General features: G+C 41.0%; 1 protein-coding gene across 1 annotated transcript in view; it reads left to right on the top strand.

Annotated features, from left to right (window-relative positions):
- The window catches only part of pdzd2 (PDZ domain containing 2), a 52,532-nt gene that overhangs the window by 27,282 nt on the left and 12,547 nt on the right, over window positions 1-12,703 (top strand). The window contains exons 2-13 of the mRNA XM_031875835.1: window positions 1,570-1,737; window positions 2,704-2,803; window positions 2,946-3,094; window positions 4,080-4,199; window positions 5,337-5,451; window positions 5,533-5,606; window positions 6,517-6,739; window positions 8,133-8,250; window positions 9,162-9,294; window positions 10,165-10,252; window positions 10,405-10,508; window positions 10,637-10,802. Of these exons, the coding sequence (XP_031731695.1) occupies window positions 1,570-1,737; window positions 2,704-2,803; window positions 2,946-3,094; window positions 4,080-4,199; window positions 5,337-5,451; window positions 5,533-5,606; window positions 6,517-6,739; window positions 8,133-8,250; window positions 9,162-9,294; window positions 10,165-10,252; window positions 10,405-10,508; window positions 10,637-10,802 (1,558 nt within the window). The remainder of the gene's footprint in view (window positions 1-1,569; window positions 1,738-2,703; window positions 2,804-2,945; window positions 3,095-4,079; window positions 4,200-5,336; window positions 5,452-5,532; window positions 5,607-6,516; window positions 6,740-8,132; window positions 8,251-9,161; window positions 9,295-10,164; window positions 10,253-10,404; window positions 10,509-10,636; window positions 10,803-12,703) is intronic.

A 12,703-nucleotide genomic window follows, 5' to 3' on the forward strand; every position in this document is an offset into this window, starting at 1 on the left:
GTGGCCAGCAGGGTAGGTACACACACACACAAACACACACACAGACAGACAGCTGCCTTTTGAAAATAAATGTGGCTTATTCTCACTAAATGTTACTGCAGCCCTAAAGTACAACAACCATGCTTTGAGTGTAAGATACAGTAAAAAAAATAAAGAAGCACTGTGGCGTCTGTTTGGAAAGATGGCAACTTTACTCTTGTGCAACTGGTCACACAGCCGTCATCATTTCAGTACGAATCTCAGGGAACACTCTAGACAGCTCCAGATCCAGCAACCTGGATAGCGGTCAAGACAGTAATGGGATCAGTGAGAACAAAATACACCCCCATCATCCTGCACAGTGTTGCACAGAGCTGCACAAAACTAAATAAAACTTCTCTTTACTCCACAATTTTTCCTTTTTTCCCAATGCATGTGGGAAGACAAGAGCCATATAGGTCTGTCAAGAAAACATTTTTTGTTGGACGATTTATTGTCCCTGAAATGATGACAATGAAGGAAATTATAGTCATTCTAAGACTTTTTTATGCCCTTGACATAATGATAACATAATAGCATCATAACAGAAGCGCATTAATGTACAATGGCCGCGCAATGTCCAAGTCTTAACAATGGTAGGGAAAACCCTGCCGTTTATACTGGGATCATGTCGCCTCAAATGTTTCTTATGTAAACAAACGTGTGTATGTAAATCAGGTCCATATATCGTACCATAAGACTATAGCATAAACATTATTCAGGTCATGTCCATATATCGTACCATAAGACTATAGCATAAACATTATTCAGGTCATGTCCATATATCGTACCATAAGTAGATAACGTAAAAAGGATCACGGTCATTTCCATATATCGTACAATAAGTCAAAAACGTAAAAATTATTCAAGGGATGTCCGTATATCGTACAATAAGTTGATAGTGTAAATATGATTGAAGTCATGTCCATAAGTTGTACAGTAAGTCAATAACGTCACAAATATTAAAGGCATGTCCATATATCATACAAAAGTCGGTAACGTAAAAATGGTCGCAGTCATGTCCATATACCGTACAATATTAGGAGGTCACGTCCATATGTCGTACAAAAAGTCAATAATATAAAAATTGATAGAAGTCATGTACATATATTGTACGATATAAAGAAGTCATGTCCATATAGCGTACGATAAGTTGATAACGTATAAGTGATCGGAGTCATGTCCATATATCGTACGATAAGTCGATAACATAGAAGTGATCGGAGTCATGTCCATATATCGTACGATAAGTCGATAACGTAGAAGTGATCGGAGTCATGTCCATATATTGTAAGACAAATCTATAATAATTATCGTGACAGGCCTAGCTCCATAATATGGACAACTTTGGCCAAGTTCCAGGTAAAGGTCCAACATTGGTTGTATGAACAAAGAGAGACTCCTGCTGTGATAATGTTTTTTTTTTTATTGTTCCTGTGTGAAATGGAAACATACAACACATCCCTTTCTCCTCTCCCAGAGCTACATATCTAACATACTAAATTTGCATGAATTAAAATGACCAACGTCTCACCAACGCCATCTTAAATTTCTTTTCTGTCTCTGCAGGAGGAGTCAGACGTGGGTTTTGAGCGCTTCCCTTCCACCAGTCTGCCGGACCTGGTCAGCACCTGCAATTCCTTGTCCTCCCTATCTCATACTGCTCCCTCTCGCTCCCCACAGACTGACTGCAGCCCCAATTCGCACAACCCCTACCTGGTACACACAGATATATACTATATGTTTGTGTGTTTGTGTAGCACTTAACTAAGTCTGTCTAAAGCTAACCAACCCAACCAATGAAGACATCAAGTACTAACGATAGACTGTATAAAATGTAAGTGGACCTACTCACTGTGACATCACCCTTTGGTTTGTGGATTCCAGTTTTGAAACCTCTGGTTCTGCTATTTGGCCTCGCCATCTTGGTTTTTTGGAACTAGAAGTGACATGAGAGGGTGGAGCTAAATACAAACCAAATGCTGAATAAGACATTTTAAGGAGACCATAATGTTGCAATTAATTTTCACAAGTAAACCTAGCTGGTTAGCTTGCTAATTCCACCATGCTTTAATGCTACACCAGTTTCCGAAAATGAGCCGAACTGCTGGCTGGTGGCAATCAGCAGTGCTGGGTCTAACGGTCCCTCCACTTCACCCGCCGCTGTGAAGACACCAGCGGCCACCAGTCCGCTGTGACCCCCTGGAGTTGTGACCCCCCTCATTGACTTCTATTGTTGCCCCCTGCTGGAAAGAGTGCAAGTTTAAGGCACTTTTCAGAAGCGAAGGTTGCCCCTTGGCACTAGCCAATAGGAGGGTGTAGAGTGGGTTGTTCCTTTGCCATAGCAGCATTCATAATTAAGCTTCCTGGGCTGTACTCCTGTTTGAAAACATCGAGATATCCTAGATGGAGGTGTCAGGATCCATCCTGATGGACCACCTTAATGACTGCTTTCAGTACAACAGAGCAGCGACAGAGTGTCCATTTGGAATAGCACACTAATACTATACAACTATACAATATATGGAACTTAAAATGTTATCTAAAAAAAGGTAATGTATTTATGAAATGGTTTATGAACAGACAAAACTGTGTTTTGTGGTTTGATTGTGGAAGTAACAGATATCAGGCAGTGCATATTTGTTTAAGAATTGAACATCTCTGTGTGTTTTTACCCTGTTACAGTTGACTAACTTGGAGAACCTTGAAGGACAAAGTCAGGGAGAGGCACTCAAAGGATCCTCATGCAGCCCCACGCCGATGAAGCTCGGCAGTCGATCCCAGGGTTTGTACTCCACAGAAATGAACACATTTAAATTACATTTGTACATCTTATTTCCGTAGTGGCGCTCCAACCAGTGCTCCCAGAGTTTGGTATCTTCTTGACCTTGATATTCACTGTCAATTATTCTCTTTTGGTGGCTCAGGAGGGAGCAGTCGCCTGGAGTCAGTGGGTGAGGACGATGAGCTGCTTGTGGAGAACGGTGTGAGCAGCTGTGAAGTGGCGGAGAAGCCTCCACCCGGTCACCGCAAACACTCCTTACCCCAACAGCTGGACACCGCTGGAGTGAGACAGGTCAGTGAATGTCTCCCCTTGTTCTTCGACTGATGGTGTTGAGATGTACATAAAGAGCATGCGTCATGGCCTGAAATATATATATTTTATCATGACATAAAATGGTCATATGCAGATCATAAAATCAGATTTCCATAGCGGATAGGTTGAGGCCAGGATAACCAACAAGATGGAAATGGAAAGAAGATAGTATGTGTGATGACGTTTAGTAGTCTCATTGAGCCACTTGTTAGCAACCGCCTTTTTTTAAACACTTAAACGCCTCTGAATTCAAGAGTGGAGTATCTACCTCTGTATTTTATGTCGTAGAACAAAACGTTAACATCTCTCAAGCTTGTGTTGAACCACAGACCTTATTTCAGGCATCTAACCAAAAACCCATTGACTTTGAAATGCGAGAACCGGAAGTGCAAAATGCTAACTCCTTTTTTTGCAGCACTCGATAGCATCTGCCTTAAAACAGCCTGCACATGAATCACAAGCACGTATACCTATGTTGATGGAAAAAGATAGAGAGATGTACATGCATTTGCACACTCAACTCAAATAGAAAGGGACATCAGACTCAGCTTTATTGGTCAGGTATTTGTGCAGGTACAAGGAATTTGACTCAATTTATTAACACAGCAATAGAAATAACAGCTAGGAACATGGTCAACAAAGCTAAACAGGTAAAGGTAAAGAATAGACAAGACTGTTTTGTACACAAGTACTGAACAAATATGTGTAAATATAAATATACTGTATAAATATACAAAAAGAACCAATAAAATGAGTTTAAAACGTTTGGATACAAAGACATTTAGAACCACAGACTCAGAGTTAAGTCATCCTATATCGTCCTGAAGTTTGTGGGATTCATGCAAAAATACCATTCGAATAAAAAAAGTAAACGTCTCATCACACTATCAATAACTGTTGTTCTCACGAGATGAATTTGTCTGACTGTGTTTTGCTGTTTTCATATTCATCTCTTAATATTCAGGAGTATCAGATCATTAAGAAATCAGCCCGCTCCCTGAGTACCATTCAAGTGGAGTCTCCATGGCGACTGGCGCAGCCGTCCATTATCTCCAGCATAGTGCTGATGAAAGGCCAGGGCAAGGTGAGTGCACTCCTTTTGACACGTGCGCATGAATAAAGCTCAGAGAATGCACTCCAAGTGCTACATGATAGTCTTACAACACATTCAATGCATATGACATAAATGATTCATATAATAAGAGTAGTAAGCAGAATAACTACTAATAATAACAACAACAGTTGATATAGTAGAATAATAATGATAATAAAAGCAGTATTAGTAACAGTTATAGTAATAGAAATGTGACTAATAATAGCAGTAGCAGTGGGTGTCATTTGGTCCACGGCAGAAGGCACAACCACGTCCATGTGTAAACCTGATCCATGGAAAACTGTGAGGCAAGAAAGCACAAAGACTCCAGGGTAGAAGCAAAGTTTGTAATGTGCATTAATGGGACATGGATTCATACAGATGGAGAGAGGAGCTCAGTGGGAAGTCCCCCGGCAGTCTGGGTCTACAGTGGCATATCTAGGGGCTGGACTAAGGCAAACCTGAGCCGGCCCTAGCTATAAACCTGAGCCGGCCCTAACTATAAACCTGAGCCGGCCCTAACTATAAACCTGAACCAGCCCTAACTATAAACCTGAGCCAGCCCTAGCCATAAACCTGAGCCGGCCCTAGCCATAAACCTGAGCCGGCCCTAACTATAAACCTGAGCCGGCCCTAACCATAAACCTGAGCCGGCCCTAACCATAAACCTGAGCCGGCCCTAACTATAAACCTGAGCCGGCCCTAACCATAAACCTGAGCCAGCCCTAACTATAAACCTGAGCCGGCCCTAACCATAAACCTGAGCCGGCCCTAACTATAAACCTGAGCCAGCCCTAACCATAAACCTGAGCCGGCCCTAGCTATAAACCTGAGCCAGCCCTAACTATAAACGTAATCAAAGAGGAAAGTCTTTAGACTTCTCTTAAAAGTTGTGTGTGTCTGCCACCCGGATTGGAAATGGAAGCTGGTTCCCCAGAGAGGAGCTTGGTAGCTAAAGGCTCTGGCTCCCATCCTACTTTTTGAGCATTCTGGGAGCACAGCTCTCTAGTGGGGTAACAGAGTACTATGAGCTCTTGTGTCACCACCATAAAAACACAATATTCTTAGAAAAACAAATGACTACTGTGTCGTTGTCGTCCTTTCTGACATGAGATCTACCTTTCATAGGGCCTAGGATTCAGTATTGTTGGTGGGCAGGACTCGGCTCGCGGTCAGATGGGGATTTTTGTCAAAACCATTTTCCCTCACGGAGCGGCGGCAGCCGACGGACGACTGAAAGAGGGTAACCGTTGCTTTCCATTTATCGATTCCGTGATCTTCATTTACGCCCATGCTATTTCTAACCGTGGGCTTCCCTGTGCAGGGGATGAGATCCTGGAAGTGAACGGGGAGTCTCTCCAAGGACTCACGCACCAACAGGCCATCCAGACCTTCAAGGTGGACTGCATAGTTGAAATGTGTTCTGTGTATTGGTGTTGTTGAAAACAGTTCGGTCAGTTGCGAAAAGCTGAAGAAAGATAAACTTTTTTATTTTCTAAAAATATCTGTGACGACATTCGTTTTTCCTTCAGACAAAAGAATGTCTCTGACTAAATTTAAATGTTTTTGTGAAGAGACCAAGAACTGCTTTGGTTGTTCTGTTTTTGGGAAAACTAGTAGTTTTTGAATTCGTCAGATTTTTGGTAACATTTCCATGTCTCTAATGCATCATAAACATACTTATAATGTGTTAAAATCTGCTTCTAGCATTATATAATCATAGTTCTAAACATTCTTAAACATTCATAATGCTGTATAACAATATTCAGAACAAATTATAAAGCAATGTATAATAACTTATATGGTCAAGTATCATAATATTTCATAATTGCTGGTCACCCAATGATCACAGTGTATTATAATTCCCATAGTTGTTATATATTATTATTTTTTCATAAATGCATTATAATCACTGTTATACTGTGCATTGTTTGCCTTAAGTAAAGTGAAAATTAAATTGTGTGTTATTCTTGCATAGATTTAAACGTAATGCATGAATAACCACTTAGAGTAACTCACATTATAATACAGAATAAAAATATTACATTGTTTACATCTATGGACATAATAATACACCATGATACATACAAAAAGATGTATAGAAATAATATGTTACGCCATTGACCTTAAAAGTCTTATAAAATGTGTTATAATGTGTCATGATTATTGTAATAAAGCATTATGGATATTTATAAGTGCTTATAGCTTTAATTATACAGTGTTATAAGCAGATTGTAACGCATTGTAAGTATGTTGACGATGCATTACAGACATGGGCATTCAACCCCATTTCATGTTCTTCCAACAGCAACTGAAAAAAGGTGTGGTGACGCTGACGATCCGAACCCGCCTGCGTAGTCCCACCCTGACCCCCTGTCCGACCCCCACCCTCCTCAGCCGCTCCAGCTCGCCCAACTCCAACACCAGCGGGGGAACACCCGTCCCCTCGGGGGGTGAGGAGGCTGACGGCCACAAGGGCCCCGGTCCTGGTCCCAAAGACTGCATCATCATGGAGGTCACACTTCATAAAGGTTGGCTGACCTGACGGAGAACCCAGAGACAACCCTTGGTTTTCATTCCACTTCCTGTTTTGAGATATCCTGCAGGTGTCTTTTTCTGAAACCAAGATCAGAGTAAATTTGCAACTTAACATAAATAATTATTAATATTTTTATTTTACATACAGTACATATTAGGGCTGTGTAGTGGCGTTACATTAAATATCATGATTCAGGGGTTACGATTCCATATATGGCGATATATTGTGATTTTTTTTTTTTTTATTTTAATTTATGAAAACTGTCATTGTATTAAGCAGTGTTTCCCAAACTTTTTTTTTCCGGGGACCCACTTATTCAAAACGACAGACCATCATGACCCAATTCACAATAGGTCTTAACTATAATTTGTGCGTAAATGAATGTTCCTGACCGTTATAGGTAAACCAGCCATTTAGAAAATACCTATGTTTGATAAATAACAACTTTGTTTAATGCATGTTATTGATGTGTTAAATGCTTGATAAATGCGACCCAATACATGCATGTAGGAGGAGTTAACGGGCTCATCAATAGAACAAAAAGAAAGTTTATTAGAGTCCCTGTTATAAGTAGGCTCAAACAATACTAACACTCAGGCTCCCTCATGTGGCTCAAAGGGGAACTGCAGACGTACATTTTAATTGAAAGACTATGGGAGAAATTCTGCTGATTTATTTGGCAGCCCAAATAAACTGTCCTGCAGCCCACCTGTGGGTCCTGACTCAGTCTTTGGGAATGACCATACGCACAGAATCTGACATTTTGTAAAACATTTTTATGCAATCCGAACAGCTGGCTCTGCATTTGATTTATCCCTGTCCCTGTAACATACAACATCATGACACTACTTTTTGTGTGATCTTTTGCATGTGAACTATCAATTAAAAATCCATAGTGTTTTTTGAGAGTTGATGCAGTAACACAAAACGTAACATTGCAACACTCAAGTGTATCTATATTTTCTTACACCTCTAATATTTATACTTCTTTTTGTTCCATTCAGCTCAACCCAAAGGTGTTGAATGGGGTTCAGTCAAGTTCTCCCACACCAAACTGGGAAATCATTCTTTATTTAATTGAAACAGAGAAGGGACAAACATAAGCTGTTGGCAAAAAGTAGCAAGGACATTATTTGTGTCGAATATCATTGTAGCATTAAGATTTCCCTTCATTGGAACCAATGAGCTCAAACCATGAAACATGGACCTGGACCAGAATTATACAAAAGTAACGGGACCGTATGTCCTCATACTTTTGTACAGTATATCCTCGACTGCTTTGTGCCTGTACGAATTATATTTTTGGGCTAGCAGTCATACTTTACAAGGCGGTTTTGCAAAACCTTCTGTTCTGTTAATGGATGTTTTTTCTTGTTTTTTTTTAGAGCCCAGTGTTGGTCTCGGGATTGGAGTTTGCTGTCTGACCCTGGAGAACGCTGCTCCTGGCATCTACATCCATAGCCTGGCACTGGGATCTGTGGCCAAGATGGACAGCAGGCTTAGGTACAAAAATAAAACTCCAGGGTCATCTTTGAACTGGAAACTGAAATACATACTTTAATATTAGCTCGTTGGTTGAAAAGTACGGAAGCCGCGAGATGCAAAAAATTGGACTGGTGTTCCGTGTTCTAAGTTTCATCTAAATTGTTTTCTCACCTGTGGTGTATTACTTAAAGGGACAATTCACCCCAAAAGTGACAAAAAACTATATTTGTTTCCTACCTGTCGTGCCATTTATCAATTGACATTGTTTTGGTGAGAGGTGCCTTGTTTTGGAGATATCGGCCTTAGAGATGTCTGCCTTCTCTCCAATATAATGGAACTAGATGGCAATTGGGTTGCGGTGCTAAAAGCACCAAAAAAATACATTTGAAAACCTCAACAGCAATGTCTCTTTCCAGAAATTGTTAATACTTCTCAAGCTTACTCTGGATAGTCCAAAGACCTTGTTGTGAGAAGGTTCATGGAGGAACTATTTTCTTTTTGCACATAGCTTTTTAGATTACATTACAAGAGAGGGCAGACATCTCTCAGGACGATATCTACAACACTAGGCAGCTCACTGTACTGTACTACAGGTAAGAGGACACATATGTATTTTTGATTTGAGGATGAATTGTCCCTTTAAGAATGATGAAAATACATATTTAAGGAACTTCTAAGGAAAATTCCACATGTTCTCAAGTCATAAACACAGGAGAGAAAACTATTTAGATCAGACTTGGAAAATGTAACACCAGAATTTGTTTTTATCAGTTGCCTCTCAGGGCTTCCATAGAAGATATATTCATCCATAATTTGTTGTGCATATAATGTTTCCATGTGATTGTACGTGGGTACATTTCATTTCCATTCGGGTATGTACAAAGAGGTCTTTGACGGTGTTTTGCCGATGCCTGTGCTCCTCCGTGTAGTCGTGGGGATCAGATACTGGAGGTGGACTCGGTCAGTCTCCGTCATGCCGCTCTCAGCGAGGCCTATGCCATCCTCAGTGAATGTGGCCCTGGACCTGTCAGTCTCATTATCAGCAGGCACCCTAACCCCAAGGTAAGAGGATGAGTGTCTCTATTTATATAGATCTCTTTTAAGATATTCAACAGCTTGAACTCTTTTTCTATTCAAAAACACACCAGGAAGTGTCCCACAGGCTACTTGGAGCATGCCAAAGAAAGAGTAAAGGGTAGATCATTCCCATTAACTTGCTGTAGGACTGTCAAAATGCAAACCGTGATGCAGTTTTTTGTGATAAGCTAGCTGCCATTACCAGGTAGCTTTGTGAGCAAGGTGCATCCGTCATTCATGTTAACTATATTAGTTTGGATGCTAGTTTTGGTTTGCTAACAGGTTTGTTTGTAGAGGTCAACAGTCAATAACAAGATAATTTACTAAATGAACATCATGCTGTATTGAAGAAGACTTGAAACTAGAGATTGAGACCATAAACTCATGTTTACAATGTTTACTGAGGTAATAAATCAAGAGAGAAGTAGAGTCATTTTCTCATAGAGTCGCCCCCTGGTGGACACTAGAGAGAATACAAGATTAAGACACTTCCTGATAGGCTTCATTCTCAGACCCGGAGGTTGATGCTTGTTTGACCGTTGATCTTCACAAGCCTTCCAGCTCCTGCTACTGAGAACCAGCCTCACAGCAGGAAGCTGCCATCCATGCTTCATAGTGGGGGTGGTGGTACAATCATATTTAGTTTACGTTTGTTAGTTGGAATATTGGTACTCATACATATGAAGGCATGCTTTCATTTTATGCCCTTTTTACTTTTTATACCTTTCATTATGTACATTTTTATTTAACATTCCATATGATGCCTTCATTACTGTTGTGTTCATTTCTAGTAGTTGCCAGCATAGTGTTGTTCTAGTCTTGATAGAACTCTTGCATCTCATTGTCTTTTCTCAGGTATCGGAACAGGAGATGGATCAAATCATAGCTCGATCCACACACCGCGACAAAATGAGCAAAAACAGACCTTCGTCTCACCCCCAAGGTCCGATATCTTTACGTTTGTCTTCCATGTACTCCTGCTCTCCTGTCATTTTACAGGTGTTACAATACCAGCACCGCAGTTGAACTAAGTGCTAAAGGCAGTTAGCAACAGCCTGGCTCAGATGCTAACTGTCCCGGTTGTATGATGTGTAGGTGTGTCCTGTAAGAGCCCCTACCCAACGCTGAAGGACAGGCAGGGAGACGGCTCCCCTTCTCTCAGCTGGACCATGAAGAGATTCCTTGAGCCGGCCAGTAGAGTACGTTTGCACTCGACATGCATGTCTTATTTCTTAGTTCGTAGACACAGGTAGTGTGGTGCGAGTATTGAGCTCGCTCTGTTTTCATCTTCCTTCCCTTGATTTGTTCTTCTTTCATTTTGGCGTAGCAGGGGTCTCTGAGCTCAGAGACAGAGTTGTCTCAGTACTTCTCCCAGGACGTTTCCGGCCACTCCTTCTCCTCCGAGTCCGTGCTGATGGGCTCCAATAGCGATGAGGCGCTCCACCAGCGGAGCTGCAGCACTTCCATGGATGACAACTCATCACGGCCACTTGGTAAAAAAACACTTCACCCATTTTAAATACCATGGAGAGGTTTTTTCGGGTTAAACCTCTCTACAGTAAAGTGACTTTGTAATCAGATTAACAGAAAATGTCATTGTCAGGTTTGGATTTAGCCTGTTTTGTATGAACCCATGCAGCCCATGCATCATTATGATAATCAGTTTGTGTCTTTTGTTAATAAGGAATTCCGAGGAAGACCCGAATGTGTCCAGATGACAATATTTTGTACCATGCAGCAGAGTATACAGTTGTGTGAAAAAGTGTTTGCCCCCTTCCTGATTTCTTATTTTTTTGCATGTTTGTCACACTTAAATGTTGCAGATCATCAAACAAATTTAAATATTAGACAAAGATAACACAAGTAAACACAAAATGCATGAGTCTTTTACATCGCTGTAGAGGAATTTTGGCCCACTCATCTTTGCAGAATTGTTGAAATTCAGCCACATTGGAGGGTTTTCGAGCATGAACCGCCTTTTTAAGGTCATGCCACAGCATCTCAATCGGATTCAGGTCGAGACTTTGACTAGGCCACTCCAAAGTCTTCATTTTGTTTTTCTTAAGCCATTCAGAGGTGGACTTGCTGGTGTGTTTTGGATCATTGTCCTGCTGCAGAACCCAAGTGCGCTTCAGCTTGAGGTCACGAACAGATGGCCGGACATTCTCCTTCAGGATTTTTTGGTAGACGGCAGAATTCATGGTTCCATTTACCACAGCAAGTCTTCCAGGTCCTGAAGCAGCAAAACAGCCCCAGACCATCACACTACCACCACCATATTTTACTGTTGGTATGATGTTCCTTTTTTGAAATGCCGTGTTACTTTTACGCCAGATGTAATGGGACATACACCTTCCAAAAGTTCAACTTTTGTCTCGTCAGTCCACAGAGTATTTTCCCAAAAGTCTTGGGGATCATCAAGATGTTTTCTGGCAAAACTGAGACGAGCCTTTATGTTCTATTTGCTCAGCAGTGGTTTTCGTCTTGGAACTCTGCCATGCAGGCCATTTTTGCCCAGTCTCTTTCTTATGGTGGAGTCATGAACACTGACCTTAATTGAGGCAAGTGAGGCCTGCAGTTCTTTGGATGTTGTTCTGGGGTCTTTTGTGACCTCTTGGATGAGTCGTCGCTGCACTCTTGGGGTAATTTTGGTCGGCCGGCCACTCCTGGCAAGGTTCACCACTGTTCCATGTTTTCGCCATTTGTGGATAATGGCTCTCACTGTGGTTCGCTGGAGTCCCAAAGCTTTAGAAATGGCTTTGTAACCTTTTCCAGACTGATAGATCTCAATTACTTTGATAAACCACAGTTAATTTATGTTTTAACAGGGGGGGGAGGGGGCAATCACTTTTTCACTTTTTCACACAGGGCCATGTAGGTTTGGATTTTTTTTCCCCCCTTAACAATAAAAACCTTCATTTAAAAACTGCATTTTGTGTTTACTTGTGTTATCTTTGTCTAATATTTAAATTTGTTTGATGATCTGAAACATTTAAGTGTGACAAAAAAAATAAGAAATCAGGAAGGGGGCAAACACTTTTTCACACAACTGTATTTGTACCTAAGATGGTACTGACTGAGGATTTTGTCATTTTCTATTTTGTCTCACATCCATCGTCACCAAAAGTATTTTTATTTCATCACGATTTTTTAACTTTAGCTCATGAAATGTAAACGCCATCTTTTCATGATTCATTTTTTATGCCTCCATGACGGCGACATGGAGGCATGGCCGGAGGCTTTATTTTTTTCCGTCCGTCCAAACGGTGCGTTCTCTCGGGAACTCCTTGAGCAAATTTCATCAAATTTGGCGCAAACATCCACTTTAACTCAAAGTTGAACTGATTAGAATGTGGTGGTCAAAGGTCACTGTGTCCTCACAAAACACTTTTTT

Source organism: Anarrhichthys ocellatus, unplaced genomic scaffold, assembly GCF_004355925.1.
Source record: "Anarrhichthys ocellatus isolate YVR2014 unplaced genomic scaffold, GSC_Weel_1.0 scaffold97, whole genome shotgun sequence".
Taxonomy (NCBI): domain Eukaryota; kingdom Metazoa; phylum Chordata; class Actinopteri; order Perciformes; family Anarhichadidae; genus Anarrhichthys; species Anarrhichthys ocellatus.